The sequence below is a fragment of the Chrysemys picta genome, chromosome 1 (assembly GCF_011386835.1).
Source record: "Chrysemys picta bellii isolate R12L10 chromosome 1, ASM1138683v2, whole genome shotgun sequence".
Lineage (NCBI taxonomy): Eukaryota > Metazoa > Chordata > Testudines > Emydidae > Chrysemys > Chrysemys picta.
Window position 1 is genome coordinate 20639693 of NC_088791.1, and position 22678 is coordinate 20662370.

General features: G+C 42.1%; 1 protein-coding gene across 1 annotated transcript in view; it reads left to right on the forward strand.

Moving 5' to 3' along the window:
• SEMA3E (semaphorin 3E) overlaps positions 1 to 22678 on the forward strand; it is a 215836-nt gene that overhangs the window by 104957 nt on the left and 88201 nt on the right. The window contains exons 2-4 of the mRNA XM_005304506.4: positions 7354 to 7514; positions 11909 to 11968; positions 15242 to 15361. Of these exons, the coding sequence (XP_005304563.2) occupies positions 7354 to 7514; positions 11909 to 11968; positions 15242 to 15361 (341 nt within the window). The remainder of the gene's footprint in view (positions 1 to 7353; positions 7515 to 11908; positions 11969 to 15241; positions 15362 to 22678) is intronic.

Below are 22678 nucleotides of genomic sequence, written 5' to 3' on the forward strand. Positions count from 1 at the left end.
AGGTACCCAATTTCCAAGTTTTTGCTCTTTCACAAACATTTCACTGACAGTATCAAAGTGGAACCATGTGATTTGCATGTTGTACGAATAGTTTGACAAAACATATCTTTGCTCCTGGTTTTCCTTATTTTTTGTTACGATCACGGTGTGGCTCTAGCCTCACTTACACCAGTTCTGCACCAGTGTAACTCAGTTTACTTCAGTGTAATTACTCCTGATTTGCACCAGAACCAAGGCGATCAGAATCAGACCAACGCCTTCCATTCTGTACATTGAAAGAGATCATATTTGATCTTTTTTCCAGCATACTGTTTTATCATTCTAAAACATCAGTATGGTCACACAAGACAATCTAACTATAATAATAAATAAAGTGAGGAGGAGCATGGGTGCATGTCAAAAATTTATCCCAAATGTGTTATACTGTCACTTGTTTAAAACATGCATTATTTCCGTGTCACTATAATCCATTGAAAAAACAGATAGTGAAAATGCTTTCCACTGTTTTGAAAAGAGCCTCTCACCCTCACCCCCTTTTTTTAATTAAGTTTCCATCATTACAGTGAGTTGATGTTAAGTAGCAAAATATCAACATTGAATTTCTCTTCAAAAACGAAAGAAATAAAATTGAAGACTAGAGAATATTTATTGGACTGGCATATATTCCTTTGATTAAATTTTAAAATCTCTATGTTTACAGCCTGTTTAATGGTTTTATGTTGTTATTTTTAATGGGAGCTACAGCTTCACTGTGGAAAGCTATGAAGGGGAACTTTACTCCAGAATTCTACATGAGTATACGCTTTGGTTTCTGTAGGGGTAGATGTAGTATCCATACTATAGATCTTGGCAGATTTGTAATGTTTTATGTTTCCATTGCATAAGACATAAAAATAGATCAGTCACAGTGCCACCTGCTGAATATGATCTACAATCACTAAGAAACATAAACTAAATACTTAGAAGATAGAAAAAAAGTGAAAGATTAATTTTAAGCACAAACAGCTACTTAATGAGATCAGAGCACAATCTAACAAGCTTAACTATGTAAATGCATCTCATGTTTTTAAAGATTTGAATTCTATTGAATATTTTGCAACTAAACCAAATTTAGAGGGGGAAAAACCCAAAATGTACCCAGCAGTCTGTTACATCCCACCAGTAATAATCTTGTCCAATATTGTAAAAAGATAAGGAGAAAGTTCTGTGCTTCATAAGGCACTGAGACCATCCAAAAGTACAATAAGCACCTTATTTAATTTCTGAGATTTTTATGGAATGTGGTTTGTACAGACAAATACGGGAAGATCTGTATTTAGAGTTGTGTTTGTGGGATTTATTTTTCCCTCTGACGTTTGTTGTACTCTGACTGCAGGCTTCATGTTCAAATCCACAAATTCCAAAGAAGTGTCTAGAAGAAAGTTGATTCCTCCATGGGAAGAATCATCCATGGACATCAATGATCTATCCCTTTTGACTGGGACAAATACATTCTCCAAATGGAGCTTCTTAGCCAGGATCATCTGCTGTTAAAAAGAAGAGATTGTGTCATGTGCCTCCTTTTAGTCTACAAGGACTGTAGGTTTACAAGTATCTGATGTGACAGCCAATGTAGTGACTGTTTCTGCTAGGACATTTGAATGTTGTAGTGCTGTGATAACCAGGAAGAGTGAATGTTCACAGTTGACTCAAGTCCTTTAGTTTGTTACTGTCTTTAGCTGTATTGGTCATAACAGATCTAGGGGAAATCCTAGCTCCATTGAAGTCATAGACAAAACACACACTGACTTCAGTGGGGCAGGATTACACACACACACACACCGTGTTTATAAAAGGTAGTTGAAAGGTGAAATTTTTTCCCCATTTTGCATATTAGCTGACTATTAATTCCTGATTAGCATTCATAAATTGGAAGAGCTAAATCCTTGATGCTATGAAAGTGAGCTTATATCATCCCAGTTACTGAATGTAGCGGAAGACAATGTTTCTTGCAGCTATTAGGATATTGCTTTCTGTTTATTGCTCTATCAAATTTCTGAGGAGTCGGCCCGGCTGCCATATTGTGGGTTAAAGTGGCTGCATATTATAGCAGAGTTCCTCACTGCACTCTCTCACAATGACTTTTACTTCTATTTTTCACATTAACTGAAAATTTAAGTATCGCAGACTAAAAAGTATATGGATTCTTTTTGTGTATAGAAAAACAGAGTGGTAACTTTCAGCATTACCACTATCTGCGACTTCATAAGTTATCTCTTTTTTTGGTGTGATTCATTCTGCCTTTTTAGTACAATGGGTCAAGGTGAAAGCGTAGGGGTTGGGGAAGAAATGAAGGATCTTTTCCCCCTTTGATATGCTCTTTAGGCAACAGTGTAGCTATTCTGAGCCCAATAAATATCATTGAGATGCAGCTTCAAGTGTTCATCTGCAGTGTTTAAAAGCAGGATTGCTTTGAAGATTATGGGTAGGTCAGGGAGGCAGAATGACATTACTAGTGTACTGGCTCATGTTCAGTGGCAAAGATTTCTTGTTTCCCAGGGAGAAAGAACTGTGCCTCCTGTTATCAATTTTATATGGAATATTGCCAGATAAGGGTCCCAACCTTGTCAGACTGATCCAAGCACTTGTAAAATGATATTTTTATTTTGGTGATGGATTACTAGTTCCTGTGTATAATCATTTTCTCTAAAGTACTGATGGGTTGAGGATGAAGGCTGGTTTTACTGTTACCATCCAATCAGGAAGAATGGCATGTCCAGAGAAACTAAACTGACTTTTATAGGCTTGAGGACAGGCTGAACTTTATTCTTAAAACCACTAGTAGATGGTTGTCCTCAAATTTGAAGGTTGTCTAATGAGTCTTATCCAGAAGGACTTTTTGATTTATCCTGTAATCATTTGTGTTACAAGTCTCTCAGGATCTTTCTATATCTCTCTGTCTTGGTTTCTCTTCTTTTCATACATCTCTTTTTGGCAAGAGGAGTGAGCAGATTTTGGAATTCACTGGTAGCAAAAATCTGAATTAATTAACACTCCTTTGTGATTTGCCAGGTTCTTGCCAAAGCTGGCTTGCTATAATATTTGTAGTCCACAGCTAAACTGATAGTTAAAGAAATAAAATGTCATTCCGATTTCTGCTCACATTACATGGACATCACAGATTACATTAGAGAATCGATTACATTATTGTTTGAGACACATGGCAACCCTAAGTGCTACCTCTTGTTATGAAGCAGGCCTGAGAGGGTCACCTTGCATACTCTGCTTGTTCAGCATGTCAGAATCATTTGTCAATGTCCCACATCTGGAAAGCATCTTCACTGGAAGAATGCGCTGCAGAATTAAGTAATGTGGGAGGTAAGATTGTATTTCTGCAAAAATTTAAAGAGGGCACTGAAGATTTTTTTGAGAAGGCAAAAGAGGTGAGCGATAGACTTGTGTGGTAGTGATATAATGCTACACAAAGCCATGCGCCTGTGTAGCTTTGTCACCCTCCTTAACAAAGTACAAACCGGAATATGGAACAATCAGTATTTATGAACAGAAGCCTATATAGAGGGTCTGCACTGGGTGGGGGGGGGGGGGGAGGGGGAGGAGGGAAGAGTTGGCTTTTGAGAGTTGGGTTGTCAGGGTAAATGATTAGTCTAGGCAGCAGCATGTTGTTGGCTATGCACTCAAAAATCACCACCTTTAAGAAGCTTTCTGTATTTAGAACACTAAGCATATTTTGCTGAAAGAAAAAAAAAGGGTTTTAATTTAATTTAAAAACTGGAGATGTCATAATCAAATAGTTCCCAAGTTCATTCTTCTAGGAGGAGAGATATTTGCTCTAGCACAATCCTCGGAAGTTTGGAAGGATAGACACTATTTGGGAAACGAGCATTAAAACAGGGCAGAAATTAGCCATAGTGAATACAGCCTGGTATGGCTCTGCAAATAGCCAACAGTGTCCTGTCCAAGAAAGAAGAGAGCTGCAGGAAGCCCAGCACATCTCATCATTTTTCATTATCCTCACATAGAAGGGAGAATAATCCGAATCAGTTCATAAAAAGTGTGCTTGTTATAAGAAAGAACTTGGCAAGTGAGATTGCCTTGAATATCTGCCAATGTGTGTCTGGAAGGCAGAGGACAGACCTGCAGAATTGGACAGGGCATGGAAAATAGTGAGCACGGAACTGGGAAGTTTTGTTCAATTTCAGATACTGTAGTTCTTTTATGAAATATATTCTAAGAGCCTATAGTTGCTCTAAGCCTTTGATTGGTAAGTGAACTGACAGAGTCAATTTAGGAATGTGTAAATATTGAAACAACCATTTCTTTGTGTGCCCAGAGGAAGCAGAGAAATTCTGTCCCTGCAGTAATGATGCTTTGTATTTATAAGATAAAGATTTCAAGGAGCTAATTACACTGCCTGAAATAGCTAAGTAGCATTCTACTAATCTTACAGCTAGTTAAACTGAGATACATTGAGGTTGTGACTTGCCTAAGGATGGGAATGGAAGCAAACTGGCCTTTCCAGTCCTCTGTGCTAAACACTAAACATTACGGCCTCCTGAAACAGTCCTTCCTCTCTAAATGGGGTATCTTTTAAATTTCTATAGATCCATGTGAGGTGTAGGTTATGGAAAAAAGCCTTTTAGCTCTGGCATCTATACTGGCTTATCAAGGGGGGAAGCTTCTCTTTAGCTCACATGGTATGTAGTAGCTTTTGCATATACAACACAAGGAGCCTGATTGAAATCTCAAATAGAGCAGGTCCAGCCACCAAATTGGAGGTTCTGCTAATTGGCTAAGTATTACCTAGTGTTGAGCCACCAGTCTGTGGTCCATCTACAATACAAGGTTATGGATGAAATTTTTGCTATCATTTACACTCACACAGTCCCTATTGACGTCACACCAGTTTCCCCCAGCGTGTTTCACAAAGTTTTTGCAAACTCACCTTTTGCACTCTCCATTATTGCTTTAGGGCTGTTTTAATCAGTGAGAATGGAGGAGCATACGTGTCTTCTGGATGTTCACTATAAACACATTTAGACACCGGGAACAAATGTTCCTAGTGCTGTTCAATAAAGTCAATAATGTTACACCAGGAATTAATTTGGCCCAGGGATACTAATTTTTAAATATGGATGCCTATATAGGACAAACCTCTCATAGTTAGACATCCAGATTAGTGTTATAGGAGGTGCATATATTTTCCTCCTCCCCAGCCTGATCTCAAAGATGCTAAACTCTCTCAACATCTCAATGGGAGATGAGGACGCACCTGGCATGACTGAGTTTTATGTACAAGTCTGTCGATTTAAATGCCCAAATGTAGATTGCTCATCCTATTTCGGCACTCACATTTGAAAACAAGTCCACTCTGATTTCTTGCAGACCTAACCAAGAGGCATATCTGTCAAGCGCAATATTGTCTCTGTTATGAGAATTTTGCTCCCAGGACAAGGTGCAGGTAAACCAGGGGAGTGTTACAAAGATATCTCTGGATCGTCTTCTGACCAGTGTATAAACAGAACTTTACAATTCCATTTTTCTCACCCCAAGGCTGAGTCAAAAATAGAATATATAGGGTTTTTATCATTGAAAAGGAAAAGCAGGAAGTGTTGTTTGAGACAAAAATTGTATTTGCAGTTCTGGTTTGATCCCGTTTCTTATATAAATACAAACATATATATATATTAAATGCTTCTGAAAGATTTCATTTGGAGAGAGAAATTTTCTGACCATGCAGAACAGGTACAATGCAGCGCAGATTTTCTGACATTTCACCACCAAAATATCCCACTTCTAATCTTAATATAATACTAGCAGTGATGAAAAGGCTCTTCTACACAGGGAAGTTACAACCAATTAACTAAAGATGTTAAGTTAATGCACATACGTTAAAGTGTGTTAACCCCCATGTGGATGCCCACAAGTAATGTGGCTTTAGTGTGCTGTAGCTTAATTGTCCAGCATCAGGATTTTAGTCGCTTTTTTCAGGCTTGAGTTTTACTTCTTCAAAATAAACCAGTTCAGCACAATGTTCACTGATAAACAGGTCCCTTTCCCTAATGCTGGGTCCCCAGAAGGAGCCTGAGCTGCTCTCTAAAGGTGTCATTTCCAAGGCGCTCTTTCTGGGCATTAAAACAAGTCTCTCTGCTCCCTTTTGCTTTCAGCCTTTCTGGCCTGCTCCTTGCAGGATTACACTCCCTAGGCCATCTGCCTGGGATCTAAGAAGGGCCTCTCTGCTCCCTTCTCTCCCTGAATTCAGGCTGCCCTTTAACCCAGCAGACCTGGTACCGAGGGTATTCAATACTGAAAAAAACAGGCAAACAAAAAACCTGCAGCAGAGGGTCTCAGAGCCTGAGTCAACTGACTCAGGTTCATGCTATGGGGCTAAACACAGCAGTGTAGATGTTCCTGCTTGGGCTGGAACCTGGGATCTGAAACCCTCTCCCTTCACTGGGTTTCAGGCCCAAGTGGGAATGTCTACATTGCTATTTTTAACCTCATCGCGTGAGACCCTTGTGCCTCGAGTCAGTTGACCAGGGCTCTGGGACTCACGGCCACGGGTGGGTTTTTTTGTTTTTTGCAATGCAGGTGTGCCGGGAGTCACCAAGCTTCTATCATCTGACCCCTGGACTTATTCCCTTCAGCAGGGGGGAGGGAGGATGAGCCTGGGACAGGGTGCAAGTGAGCCTCAGCCCTCCTGAAAGGTCAACTCGCCATGTGGCAGCTACTCCAAATCCCTAATTGCCTTTGAAAATGTGGGCATACAGGGTACAGGATGTGTGCTACTCTCATTGATTTCAGTGGCAACATTTCCATTGAATTCAATGGGAGCTGAGTTGGGCCTTCAATAGAAAAAAAAAACGTATGAAAGGGATGAAAGGAAGCAATGTTATTTGAAGTGACTGAGAATATACTTACTTATCATTGGGGGCTTAACAGACATGCAGCTTGGCGGGGGAAGCAAAGACTGGGAGAATTTATCCACCAGAGTCTGAATTTTTGGCAATGACTTTCCATTGATTCAGCCTCCTTTTCTCATTTGCAGTTAATGTTCTAAAGAGTTGTTTCCCTTTTCTGAAACACTAAAGAGGAAGCATTTTGTTTTTTCTGTCACATGATAGATTGAGCATAAAGATTACAATGTACAAATCCACTTCCAGGTCTCCAGGACATTTGGACAGTTTTGAAAATTGTTCCCAGGTGTTCTGTGTCTCTCTCTTGCTAGGCATTTGTAAGATTAAGAATATCTTAATGTCCCAAAAACCTTTTACCTCATTCCCTAGAAAAAACATGAAAACGAAGTCGTGAAACTAAGTTGTTGGGTATTGATCATGCACACTGGTTGTATTTCAGAGCTCTGGGATTTAAACAGGACATCAGTCTTTCATAGCCCATCTGGATACCTTGGTCTTCACACAATGCTGCTGGATGAATATCAAGAGCGACTGTTTGTGGGAGGAAGGGATCTTGTGTATTCTCTCAGCTTGGACCGAGTCAGCGAGAACTACAGAGAGGTGCGGTAACATAAAATAGTGCATGGCATGTGATTCTGCATGAGAATAACTTCCTAGGGCTGGGGGACTTGGATGGCTCAGGTGACTGGAAATGGGATAGTTGATGTTTTCACGTTTAAAGGGACACCAAAGGGAAATTTCTCTTCTTTTTTTTTTTAACTAAATTAATACCCATGATCACTTGACCTGCAAAAGATTGATGGAAATAAATACTTCTCACACTATTTCATCTTGTTTATTTTGTGCATTTGACAGCATTTTATTTACAATTGATTGAACTGTTTCCCTCACATAGTCTTTCCCACAGCAATGGCGGGAAGGGAAAGCATTAAAAAAACCATAGAAGTACACAAATTGGAAGGGGCCTAGATTTCAAGTTGACTGTGTCCCTTTAAGTCACTGGGTCAAAGCCAATCTAGGTGAGCAGTGGCTGAAAGTTAGTATCATTTGTAGCCAGTTCAATGGTTTATGGGAGAAGACTTGCTGGTTTCTACTGGAGAGGTTTGCACGTTACAAAATCATTGCTTATAGTCTACGTGGCAGCCTAAGTGGAGAGGCCTCCAATGAATGGGGATGGAGACTGAACTGCTTTCTGACCCCTGAGGCTGAGATTGGCAGCACATTGACAGAGCAGTGTAAGGACAGGTCCACAGTACACACTGTGCTTGCCTGCTCTGTGGATAAAGGATTTTTAAATCTGGCCCTTTTCAGCAGCATCAAATTCACTTCAAAATAAATAAATAAAACACAGTTAGAAAAATATCTTTAACTGATTTCCACCGTGTACCAACCCTTAGACAATGAGCAGCTGACGCAAATACTCAGAAGACAAGTGTATTAATGTGGCTATGTAGGAAATTAAATGTTGGGACTCCACAAAGCACAGTGATACATACAGGGCCTTACTCTTCCACTGTAAGATGGGCGTTCACTGCCCTTGCATTTGGTAGAAATTGCTCATGTCCTGTGATGAGAATAGTATCCAGGGATACAAAAACATTTAAGAAGTGTCTGTTTCTATAAAGTAACCAATCTTTCAATTAAGAATAAATCAGCATAAGAAGAGATGACAGCATAGAACATCTTATGCTTCTGTCCAACCATCTTAACCATCTTGTCCCATCTGGCCACACTCTTCAGGCTCTCATTCCAGTGACTTTAAAAGAAAGATGAGCCATTTACACTGAAACTCCACCCTCCGTTGGGAGGCCTACGCACAGAGAATATCAGATTAGTGGCATTTTTTTTAATAATATGCAAAAGATCAGAAATTGGAATAAATGTTCAGCCTGACTGAATATATTTGGAAACATGACCTCATTGGGCTCGGCTCCTCAGAATCAACTTTCATAAGCTCTTTGGCTTTTCCTGTTGGTTATCCTAGAGTGCATTGCAGATATCCACTCCAAAGTCGAGAGGGCAGAGTAGAGAGACTTTGACTGCTGCTAGGGCCAACAATTTTATCAGCAAAGATGTAGACGGAAGGCACTTCATCAGACTTTTTCACATTAGAAATTTAGAGTGAAGTTTGAGTGATCCGGTTCATGCATTTCTACCTAAGGACCTCATCAAGCTGTAATTAATGGTATATTAATTAGCCATTTGAACTTTTCTTTCATGTTGCAAACACTCATTGAATTAATCTAAGACACAGTTATAAACCAAAGAGAGTATAATTACCATTCCAAACTGATACTGTGAAGAAGGGGGAAAAAAGAGGAAAGGCAAATTTATCTATTTCAGTCCTATCTCTGGTAACAGAGACAAGTTTCCAGAAGCAGCAGGGAAATGTTGTAAAGCTGGTGACTCTGGACCATATTTCATAAATCTCCTTTTGTCTTTGGTATCCTTAAAACATGCTGAAAAATTTTGTTGCAGTGTTCCCCATGTCTCCACATGGAATATGAAGAGAGTTTTTATTACCTCTAGCCTTAAATCTGAGACATGGGGATTATCTAGAAAAACAAAACAAAACAAAACAAAAACCCTTTTCATCAAAGGTGTATCCCCTCTGTCAGAAAACAAGCCAAGAATTCCTTAGAATATTCAGCTATGATGAGTCCATTAGGAGCTCCTCTGAGAAAAGCAATAAAATACTGGGTAGATGTAAAATGATTTTTGTGTTTATTGACTGCCAAAATAATCCAGCAAATCTAAAATAACTTAATTGGTGGAGAATTTGAGGTGTGCACTCTGTGGAGTCTACATTTTAAAGACATCTATTCTGTTCCCCAGAGTTTGATTCCCTAACACCACCAAATTTAGAATGTAGAGAACATTTGTACCTGTAGGTGACTAAGTATGAATGTATTTCTCTTTCTAACAACATTAAAAATATCTTCATATATTGTCCTGGGCATCTTTTACATCATTTTAAGAATCAGTACAATTAAAATCAACAACAAGCTGTCAAGAAGCAGTCTTGTGGCTAAAGCATTGGATTAGGAGACCTTGATTCAACCCCAGCAGGCTGTAGACTTCCCATGTGACCTTAGGCAAGTCATTTAATCTCTCTGTACCTCAGTTCCCCATCTATACAATGGGGATAATGATACTTCCTTTCTCTTACCTGTGACTGTCTTACCTATTTGGATTGGAAACTCACTGGATAAGGTGTTTCTCTTCTTATGGGTATGTATAAGACCTAGCATAATGAGGCCCTGGTTTCAGGAGTGAGTTTTACCTACAGATCACACACAGCAGTTTTATAACTTATAAAATTGTTAAAATTGTTAGTGTATTCTACAGAAATAATTCTGAACACTACAGCTTCCAGTGGTGATACTGTAGTGTTCTGGACCTTGTCTGGAGAAAGCTGTGGTATTCTGTGGAGGGTGGGGAGTGATTGGAGGGGGGAAGAGAAACAGTGATCTGAGAAGTGGAAGGTGCATGTCAATAGGTTCACAGGACTAGTTCACAAAACCATACAAATGTTCAGATACTTCTGTATACCTTGTGAGGCCTCCCTCGTATGACCCTCACTGTCCTGGGATTTCTTATTCCCCTTGATACCACTTTTTGCATCTGGCTCTGCACACATTTGGGGCCTGAGACAAAGCCCACAAGACCTATCATTATCTAGCAAATCTTAGGAGAGGAGGCTTGTGTGGTGTTATGTATTATTCGTATCATTGTGGTGGAGTCTCCATCTCTTGAAGTCTTCAAATCAAGGTTTGAAGACTGGTTGCCTTTCTGGACAGTATGTTTTAGTCAAACACCAGTTATTGGGTTCAATACAGAGGTAATTGGATGAAACTTAATTGGCTTGTGATATACAGGAGATCAAACTATGCGATCTTCTGACCTTAAACTGCATGAATCTGTAGCTCATAACAGTTCTCCAAACTGACCTAGACTTTGGAAGAAGTGAGGGTGTTGTTCAGAGACACTAAGCATGGTTCCAGCTCTGATTAAAACATTTCCTCTGCCTGAATTTGCTCAGAGTGGTTGCTTTATGTGGAGTTAAACCAGGTGAGAGTTTAGCCCAGCTATCAGTGCAATCTTACCATTCCACATGCTTATTCCTTTGAAAAGTATATTTTTAAAGTAGCCTTTTCCTATAGTGGAATACGGACAAACCTTAATGTCAGCAGTCACTTCCCACTATTTATCTTTGAATTTCCAAGCAGAAATCTTATTTTCGTTGAGCTGAAAATGGTATCACCCAAAGTGGAGACATATTTGTTTTCAGTTCTTAAAGTGCTAAGAAGTGAAATCATCAGGCTAGTCCACCAAGGTCATTGTTTCACATATTTTTCATCCATACAAAGTGGAATGAAACAAAATTCTATAGCATAGGTTAACTGAAAAGCCACTTGTGACATTTGGCCTTGCTTGCAATAATTGACACTAAGCGGCTGATCCTGCCTTCAGTGAGGTTAATAGCTAAATTCTCATTTACTTCAGTGGGAGCTGAATTCTATCCTAAGTGATGTTTAGAGCAGGAAACAAGTGATTTTCAAATTGGTGTTCAATGGGAAAGTGTTTAAAGTCTTTGGATATTAAGTGGGCACAGTTGTACTGAATTAGTACAAAATGCTTTGGCGCATGGATTTCCCTTCAGTTTAGAGAACCAATATTGAGTTTCCTCCACTATCTGATGGAGAAGACCGCCAGCTGTAATGCAGGAGAAATTAAATGCCTCCTTATAGACTTGTATAGTTAACTTGTATAGTCAGAAACCTTTTGGCAAAAATTTGAATATTTAGCTTAATAACTGTTCTGAAAACTGGAATATTACAAAACATAATAAAACATTACTATATAGATTGTAGCAATGAAAACTGTACATTGAAAGTGGTGAATCTTTTAATCCAATCCAAAGAGGAAAAGCTGGATTGGCTGTGAATTATACACATTTATATCCCCACATGAATGATCTTGTGTTATTTCAGATACATTGGCCCAGTACACCCCGGCAGGCAGAAGAATGCACAATTAAAGGAAGAGATGCTGTAAGTATCATTAATTGCAAATGAATTACCTTTTAATTAGAGATGGGGTTGAACCAGAAACTTGGATCAAAGCATCCTTTAATTTTTGAGTGTTCAAAATCCAGATCCAATTCTGAACGTTGCAGTGTGGATGTACAGCATGACTATTGTTAGCACATTAAGTCACTGGTTTAACTGCTTTCAAGACCAAGCAATAACTGAGCAATGAACACACTGGCTCCTACTACCACACATGGGTTTTCTTTGGAGGTTTCACACCTAGTAACGGCCAGGCCCGGCATCGCTTAGTTCATGAGATGTGATACGATTGGCATCAGAGTGAAAGCCATTTGCTAACGGATGTTGATAGTTCTGTTTCTTCTTTTTCTCATGCAAGATCTCATTTACTCAGGAAGATTGAGGAAATCAGAACTTTCTTATCCTCACAAATCCATTTCAACCAAATCTTGCCATTTTTCCCACCACAACAATCCATTCCTTACTTTCTGTCCCACATGCTGAAACTCTCATCCAGTTCCATATTAACATCTATTTTGAGTGCTACAACCTCTTAATTTTAGGCCTCTATGATACTAACTTAGCCATCACCACCCCCTCCACAATGTGACAGACAAGAGCTAGCATGCTAAAAAGAGCTAAGTGTACATTTTGGGAGGGGCAGCAGCGTGGGCTAGCCACATGAGTACAAGTCCACCCTACCTCTTGGGTTCATACTCAGGTGGCTAGCCCAGGCCACTCTGTCTGTGCCACAATGTCCTTATTCCTATTTTTAGCATGCTAGCTTGAGTATCTGTCTATCTGGTCTGGGAAGCACACTCCCGGAGCAGTGTAGACATACCCTAAGAAACACATCAACTACCATGAGAGTCACGATGTTAGATTTAGCAATACTGTCTCATAGAACACCAACAACATAAAAAATCATTCCTGATCCTAACTGGAGATCAGATTGAGCGTTGGATCATGAGGATATATAATGCTAGTAATTACAGGGAACTCTAAAATATTGGTCTATTCCAGGGGTCGGCAACGTTTGGCACGCGGCTCGCCAGGGTAAGCACCCTGGCGGGCCGGGCCAGTTTTATTTACCTGCTGACGCGGCAGGTTCGGCCGATCGTGGCCCCCACTGGCCGCGGTTCACCGTCCCGGGCCAATGGGGGCGGCGGGAAGTGGCGCGAGCGAGCGATGTGCTGGCCGCAGCTTCTCGCCGCCCCCATTGGCCCAGGATGGGGAACCGCAGCCAGTGGGGGCCGCGATCGGCCGAACCTGCCACGTCAGCAGGTAAATAAAACTGGCCCGGCCCGCCAGGGTGCTTACCCTGGTGAGCCGCGTGCCAAACGTTGCCGACCCCTGGTCTATTCAGTCTTCAACAGCTGAAGATCAATTGATGGTGTGGTCCAAGAGCCTCAACTGGGACAGAACAGATGCCAGACACTTTCTACGTTTTATTCTCATTGTTTTCATAACCGGTTCAAGTGACCACATTACTCTATTGCTTATTTTAGACCTTCCCTATGTCCTCCTTCTTTGCCATCTTTTTTTGTTTTCTAATACCACTTTCTGCAAGATAAACCGTTTTATAAAATGTCCTTAAAAATAAATTCTTAGGCCCCTTTCCTTTTACTGCCTCTGCTTTTTGTCTTTGCTGCCACCTTTTCCACTTTGCTCTGAACGAAGCATATTATACATGATAAGATGTGTAAAAAGTTTTAATAACCATCTTAGTATTTAGGTATTCTACACTTTTCTTCACCACCTCTTACACTGTAACACTAAAGACCCTCTTACAAGCTCTTAAGAGGTTATCAGTTCATCTTGTAGCAGTAAAACATTAAGTATTGTGGTCATAAACACCATTGCAGAAACCTTGTAAGAGACTAAATAGGACAATTGAATTGGGAAACCTTGTTCTTGACAGCATGTGCACAACCTTAAACTTGGGCTATGCTTTACTGATTTGGCTCAAGCCAAAATAAAACTCTATTACTTTAAATCCTGTGTGTCGACTGCAGACATGCAAATATAGAAACGGGGCTTGGTTTTGGCTTAATTGGCTTGTGAGTTGCTTGTTGGCTAGTTTTTGGCTGGTAGTTTGTTGCTTATTGTAGCTTGTTGCTTCTTTTTTTGATCGGCTCCCAGCAAGCGGGGGCAAGAGGGTGGGGGGGGGGAGAGTCGGGTGGAACAGCGGGCCCTCCACAGTCCCAGACTGTACGCCGGGGGATGTAGTCACATAGAGTGTTGTGGTTCTCAGGGATTGGCTTGTTTTTGCCTTGTTTTGAAAAGGGAATAGCTTGATTTTTGGTGTATTGTGAAAGTCAGGGTGCTTATTTACTGTGTGAAAATTGGCAACTGTGGACTCAGCTGCCCTGTGATAGAGGGCGTTTAGTTCCCCTCTGCATTTTTATCAGTCGGACATCAGTCAGAGGTAAGAAACATATTCTGTAATAGTGACTCCAGCTCCTTAACTCAGTAGAGTATCAATGAGTAAAACATCTACAGATCTATAATTGATCTAATGGACACGTTAAAGATAACCTTCTCTGAAGACAGACATATATAGTGTGTGTGTGTGTGTGTGTGTGTGTGTGTGTGTGTGTGTGTGTGTGTGTGTGTGTTCTCTAAACACCCTTTCACAAGAACATAACAAATGTGGTTTAATAGGTTTACTTAGAAGTACATATAGCAACGTTTATTTTTCTAATTTGCTGGATCTGCCATTTCCCCCGGCCCATCTACCATTTATCCTGAGCCTGATTCTGGTCTCTGCTACACCAATATAAATACAGTGTAACTCCAGCAAAGTCAATAAAATGACTGAAATTACACAGATGTAAATAAGTATAGATTTGGACCACATATATTAGAGGAAGGAAGGATGGGCTCGTAGTTAGGACCCTGGGAATGAGCAGAGCTGGATTCTGTTCCATGGAGACTGCAGATTTATCGTATAACATTGGGCAAATCACTTAATCTCCTTGTTTCTCTGTCTGTAAGAAGGGGATACCCTATCTCACAGGTATTCATGAATGGTTGTGATTTGTGCTCCGGTATTGCAGTGATAAGAACTATAGAATCATAGAAATGCAGGGCTGGAAGGGACTTCAAAAGGTCTTGTAATCCATCCCCCCTGAGCATAGGAAGGATTAAGTATACCTAGCCCATCCACATAAGTACTTAGACAAGGGAAGCAGAGAGATTCCCATGGCTCAGAGGAAGTGGGGTTGTTTTCAAATTATCCTGAATACTAAGTTTCTCCTCTTCTTTTAAAAATAGGACGAATGTGCAAATTACATCCGTGTCCTTCACCGGTACAACAGAACACACCTCCTGGCCTGTGGTACGGGAGCTTTTGATCCCCTCTGCACTTTTATCAGAGTCGGACATCCATCAGAGGTAAGAGATATATTCTAGAGCCAGGACACTGTTCTGCGCTGTCGCAAACCCCTCCCATAGTTATATATAAGCACACAAATTTAAGCACAGTGGAACATTGAGGCTGTTGAAATGGAGGGATCCCAGGTCGCACTGCAGTCTGTGCAAGAGAAGTAACGTTCCCTATACACCACCCCACATGCAACGACCACTCACAATTGCAGTCCTTGCACTTTTATAAGTGCAAGGACTGGTCCCTAATAATGTCTCCATAGGCATAAAGGAAGAAGTCCTACAGAATTCTAAGACATCCTATAGAATGTAATAAGAGTAATAACCTTGCTATGGGTTTCTTTTTTAAACCATCCTATTGAATTAGACAATGATCTTTCTATAGGATAGTTCAAAAACCTGTAGAAAGTTCTCTATTGTATCTGATATGGCTTGAGAGCAGTTATTATAGAATCATATTGATTTCTATAGAACCCTGTTAAATTCTATAGGACCCTGACATACAAGTTGGTCTGGGCACTATAAGACCTAGCAGGCCACAGAGGGGGAGCACACATTGATTTCTGTGGGACTGCCCATGTGAGTAAAGTGAGCAGGATTTGGTCACCAGACATCACCATTATTAAGCTGTTACAAAATGACCATTTAATTAAGTAATTGCAGCCAAATGCATCACTGACAAAGTGTCATCCTGATGTCACGAATGAGTGATGAATTGCTGAGTGATTTCCAGCCTTATGTAATTATGTAAATAGCTATTCTAACTGAAAACATATTTTGGAAAATTACACATAAAATTGCACATTACTGTCATCTTGGAATTTGTTTTAGATGAATTATATAGCACTTTTTGAGATAAAGGTGTATCAAAGTTTGCATCCTAAGTCTTTCCCTCCCGGGCATTTATAAACTGAATAATAATATGCCTTTTGATGTGCCGGGAGATGCAAGCTCTCATCCCAGGATTGATATAATTTTTTGTTTCTTTTTCAGTGTTTTAGTTTTGATCAAACATAGCTGGTGCACTTAAACATCTTAATGCCTTTTGTAAGATTTCACCTTTCCACAGAATGCTATGGCTGTACTCTCTGCTGACTTCCCGCCTTTGCTACCACATTGAAGGCAATAGCACTGATTCTGATCGCTCTTACACCAGCAGATCTTCAAGGGGTATATTGGAGCTACTCATGGTTTACGCTGGCGTGAGCGAGGGCATAGTCAGGGCTAATGGGATTTCAGAGGGTGTCAGTCGATGCAGAGTTTGGTCCTAAGTCTATAATGTCAATATTCTCATGCAAGAAAAAGGGTTTCCTGCAGTCTGCAGGAGTCTAGAACCCTGCAATTTCAAGTTTTTTAGCTCAGAGTTAAAATCAGCCTAAGGAATGGACCAGGACTGTTAACTATCCATTTCATGTAGTATTTAATGGCTGAATTAAGAGCACAATGGGTTTTGGATCTGGTTCTAAGTATCTATGTGCAACTTACCTGCAGCTACATGTGGCCCCAATGAGTTGGGTGGCTTGATTTACTCAGATGAGGACTGATCTTGCATTCATTGCCCACCTAAAATAACCACTGAACAGTTTTTGAAATCCCCTACACCTGAACAGCTCTTTGAGGACCTCGATGCCTTTAACTGGATGCTGAGGATGTTCGGCATATTGCAGAGTCAGGCTCTTGGCCAGCAAGCTCAGTCAAAATCACCAAGTTCCTCCAAAAAGAACGAGGAGTCCTGGTGGCACCTTAGAGACTAACAAATTTATTTGAGCCTAAGCTTTCGTGGGCTAAAACCCACTTCATCGGCTGCATGCAGTGGAAGATACAGTAGGAAGATATATATACACAGAAGACATGAAAAAATGGGTGTTGCCCTACTAACTATAAAGAGAGTAATCCGTTAAGGTGGGCTATTATCTAGGTTTTCATGTGAAAACTTGAACCCATGGGGTTTTTGTGTAAATCCGTAAATCACTGAGGAGGAGCCGTATCTCAAACTTTCCAGAAAAGCTGGGAGGAGTTTGGGGTCTGTGATGAGAAACAAAACCAGTTGAGTTTTATTTTAAGACTCTTCATGAAAGTTCTGCCCCGTTCTAATCGTTCCTCACCCGTTGAGAAGAACGGAAAGGGAAGGGCCCACATTATAAAGCTCACATGGAGCCACCACTCCACAGATCAGCAGCAGTGCTGTGAAAGCAGGCCCTGCTCCTAGAGCCCTGGTTAGTGGGATGGCTGGGAATGAGCAAACAGTCAAAGCCAGCCTCTCAGGGTATGTCTACACAGCAATATAATCCTAGGCTTAACCCCCCACACACTTCTGTCCACACACCAATTGTGCTAACTAGGGCTTGGACCTAGGGTCCCAAGACCCTGCAGGGCTGGAAGGTCCAAGCCCATCATAAGCTGAGACCTAGGGTCCAAGCCCTATTGTTTTCCTGTGTGCACGCATCCCCAGCTTGACATGGGTCCCAGCCATCCTCCAGATGTACCCCAGAGTTCCTGGCTACAGAGGAGCAGTGTTGCAGTCAGCCAGTGCCGAGACCGGAAACACCATTACTGCCTGGCTGAACATGCTTCCTGTTCCTGCTCTGCTCGCCGCAGCAGCAGATCTAGCTCCTCCTCACTGCTGCATGGAGCTTGCCCGGAGCAGGGCGCAAAGCTGACAAGCAGGAGGCGGCTTCTGGCCACTGAGATGTTGGGGGTCATCCCTCCCCAGCCGTGCTGAGCCAGGAGCCCTGCTGCTCCTGCTTCCTGCAAGGCGGCCGCTTGGTCACACGCCGCTCTCTTGCCCTTGCTCCTGTGCTGCCCCTGCCCTCCTTGGGGCTGCCTGTGCAGGGGCACCCAGGCTGCCCGCACCATCAGGGCAGCAAGTGGGAGCCAGCCCCAAAACTTTCCCACAGCCTCCTGTGGCAGCGGCTCTGGCTCCTCGTTGCAGGGAAGTTTTATGGCTGGCTCCCACTTGCGGCCCTGACAGCGCATGCCACCCAGGCGCCCCAGCACACACTGCCCTAGGGAGGGCGGGGGGGCGGGGGGGGGGGGGGCAGAGAGCAGAGCAGGGACCAAGCGGCTGCCCAGGAGCTCTGCTGCTTCCCCTCCCTGTAGGGCAGTTGCTTGGTCCCCACTCTGTGTCTGGCCCTTGAACCCAGGCCCCACCTTTCCCCCTCCCCAAAGGCAAGCAGGGCCCTTATTGGCGACTGAGGGACTGATGCCGGGGGACACTGGGACCTGTTTGTTGCTGATCAAGGTGATTGCTGCTGATCAAGTTGAGTGTTTGTGTTGGAGGGATTTCTGGGTGAATTCTTTCCTTCCTAAAGGCTGTTATAGGGGTCTCAATCCCAAGGCAAGCAGTGGGGGTTTGGAACTGAGTATCAGTAAGGGAAGCCCGCACCACACTTTAAATGGGCAGATTTAATTTAGCATCTTTATTACATATACATTGAACCATAGAGAGCAAGCTTAGCTATTAATATCCTTTCATCCATAGGGGAGAAAAGGCTTAGAAATGAAGTTACAAGTGCTTTTCTTTTCATTTCCAAATGCTGTCCAAACACTTCAGACTGTTTGCCAAAATGATTCAAGCTCTACTATAAACAATCCATCAGTGTGTATATTTAAAGATTGTAACCATAATTCTAAGCAAAAAATAAAAAGCATTATTGAATGTTTTCTGGGGTTGGACTCAAAGAAACTGACACAGCACTGCTGTTTCCTAGTGTAACTGTTGGTGGGCTAGAGTTTACTTCACCGCCTTTCTCCTAGTGCCGAAGAACAGCTCCTGTATAAAAGCACATGGAGTCCCAGAATCAGGGCTGTCCTTAGGATTTCTGGGGCCCTACGCAAGTTACCTGAGGGGGGATATCGAGGGATGGGAAGGGGGAAGTGGGGGCTCCATTGAAGGCAGTCCCCAGCTGGTTCCGCTAATACCAGTGTGTCGAGGGGGCCCAGCCTCCACCCCTGCCCACGGACCCCCAGAACCTGCCCCCCACCCAGTGCCGCCCTTCCCTCTGCTGCCCACTTGGCGCAGCTTCTGCCGGGACTTGGGGTTTCCCTCGACCGCCCACCCGGCCGGCGTGGCTTCTGACGCAGCTCAGGGCTTCCCTCCTCTGCCTGCCCGCACACATGGGGTGGGGTTGATGGAAGCTGTGGCCAGGGACCCCCCCATACACCCAGCTTTGAGCTGAGATTCCGCTCTCCAACACCCACAGCCCCGCACCAGCTCCTACCTTGTTGATCTCCCAGGGGAAGGAGAGAAGCCCTCCGGCCACTGGGTGGGCTGAAGGGAGTGAGCAGACGGGGAGGGGCCAGGGGGCTTCTTCCACTTCCCCCCTTTTTAAAAAAATTTCCCACCCATGCTGCAGATTGGTTGTCCTGATTCACTCTGCACATGTGCAGCGAGGAAGATACCGGGTGCAAACTTCACACAACCCCCGCCAGCCTGCCTACAGGTAGGGACAGCAGAGTCAGAGTGCAGCTGAACGGGCCCCGCAGCCCGGTGGTGCCCCAAATTTCAAGGTGCCCTACGCAGCCCCGTATTCTGCGTATGCCTAAGGATGGCCCTGCCCAGAATTCAGTCAATGAGGATTTTCAGCAAGGATTGCACAGGGTCAGCCTCCCCACAATCAAGTCCAAAAAGAACAAAAGGAATGAACTTAATTCTTAAATTCCAGTTTTATAAAATCTTATGATAAATAACAACTGTCTGTAACATAACATAGCATCGTTACTTTATAATCCATATACATTATCTTCACAGTTATAAGCAAAGAAAGAAAGAAAATAAATTAAATCTAAACAGGTCAGTCTCCACAGAAACTTAGTGAGAAGAAACTCAAAAGTTTCAAAAGCTAAGGTTGAGTCTCATTTGCAGCCTTTGTATAGATGTTGGTGATCAATCTGCTGAGTCAAAAGCGTTGCAACACCATCTTCCCTTCACCTGCTTGTAGAAATCTTCAGCTGGAATCCATGCAGACTCTTCCTCCTCCTGTGCTGAAATCACTCAGTCAGCTAACTAATTAAATAACCACCGCTCAGTTAAGTATATAGATTTAAAAAGTCCTGTTGCAAAATGCTTCAGAGTTAGGGGGAAACAGCCTGCTTTCTGCTTCTGGGCTCAGCTTCTCCCAACTCACACAACCACATGGCCTTTTGTAAAACAGCTGCCCTGACTAGCTGCCCTCATGAAGTTCAGCTACAGGGAACCTATTGAGCATACCCAAAACTACCACACCCAATTTGAGAAATTTCTGGGTGTGGAGTGCTAATTGTGCGTCTGTGCGTCTAGCAACAATGAATCAGACACAACTCACTCCTCTTTCCTCCCTCCCGCTCTGCTTCTCTATACAGTAGAACCTCAGAGTTACAAACACCTCAGGTTGTTCGTAACTCTGAACAAAACATGGTTCCTTCAAAAGTTTACAACGTAACATTGTCTTACCACAGTTTTCAAACTTTACTATGCAGAAGAAAATTGCTGCTTTCCCCTTATTTTTTTAGTAGTTTACATTTAACACAGTACTGTATTGTATTTGCCCTTGTTTGGTTTTGTTTGTTTGTTTCTGTTGCTTTCTGATTTTGTACTTCTGGTTCCAAATGAAGTGTGTTGTAGACTGGTCAGTTTGTAACTCTTAGGTTCTACTGTAGATCTCTGAAAGAGATATCTCTCTAGTAGGCACATGGGTTACACTACAAAATTGAAATTAGCCTTTCTAATTATTTGAAACAAAATTTGGGGCAGGATATTTACATTAGTGTAAGAAACATTGTTCACATTGCATATATTACTCTTGTTTTGAAAGTTTGGTTCTAGTTAGGAATGTGACTACAAAAATAACATCCATATTTATTCTCTCTCAGCTACTCAATGTCACATTTTCTCAGTTTACCAGGCAGAAAAAGATGATTTTTTTTTCTAACTCCTTACATTACAGTCTCAATTTAGGAGCTGCAACATCCAGCTGTTTTCTTTTTGCTTTTTGCGTCTTACATCAGCACCAATGATTAAGATTTTTCAGTCAAAATTCAGTTGACAGTTTTGTTCATGATGACTGAGGCCGTGAGAATTCCACACACATTGACTCCATGGTGGGAACAGTAGCAAAATTGATGGGTATTTTTGTTTAATCTTTAAATTAAGCAATTGGCTCACATAAACACAAACAGCAGACCTAGAGCCAAGTTCTACAAAGTTTACTCCCAGAAGTTAATGGGACTACTCATCTGCATGAGATTTTGTGGAATCAGGCCTGCGTTGAGAAAGGAGGCATTACTTTGACATAGTCAATGTTCTGACTAGAACCACACAACAAGGAACTATTTTCAAGGACCCATTCCTGCCCTGAAAACAATGACAGTCAGGGTTCTGAGCACCTAAGAAGTTAAGTCCGTAAGTTAAGGTCATGTGAATCACAGAGAGTCACTGTCTTCTAACACTGAACAAGGAACTTCATTAGAAAGAGGAAAATTGTGTTGTTTCTAAAACCATCCTGTATACCTATCATTTCCTCATTGCTTCTCTTGCAAACCTTTTCCAGACCCTCCTGCTTAGCACTTCCTGCTACAGATGCAAAAAATAAGTGACTATCTCCTCTGAGCCCTGTTTAGGAAAAAATAAACAATCAGCTGATAAAAACAGAAAACAAAATAAACAAGAAAATAAGAAAAGAGGGATTCATGACAATAAGCACAGCTCATGATCCTTCACTGATGCACTGTTGTCACCTTATTTGTCCATCCCTCCTTCTCCTTCCTTTGTTTATTGTTGTCCCTTGCTGTGATATGCCAAATTTTGGTCCTAAAGTTACACCGGTTGAAGGCATGGGAATTTTCCCAATGAACTCAAGTGAGGCAGAATAAAGTCCCAAGGATCCATGGCCACATTCTGATCCAGCTAGTGTAAATCTGCGCAGCTCAGTGGCCCTCAGTCTCAAAAGGTGTTGAGTGCCATACCTGTGGTGTGGTAGAAATAATACATTATTGAATAGGCTAGATTGTTATCTTACTGTCCAGCTTGAGTAAGGAGTAGCTGCACTGCCCAAGGAGCAGTGTGGGGACCAAATTGTGGCTCAAAAGTCACAATTTGGACCCAGCATATTGCTTTCCTCTTTGGGAATGCACCAGCCTGGAATAGCTTTCTTTCCTCCTCCAATTCCCCATCTCTGCTTACCTGTGTGGGAGAAAGAGTACCAGCCCACTGGCAACTGCTCTCCCCATTGCATAGGGTCTGGCAATGAAAATAGCAGGGAAGCATGGTGACTTCTTTTACCCTTCAGATGGCTCAGACCCAGGCACACCATTAAGCCCAGTGACCGAACTGTGTTCGCTGTATTTTTC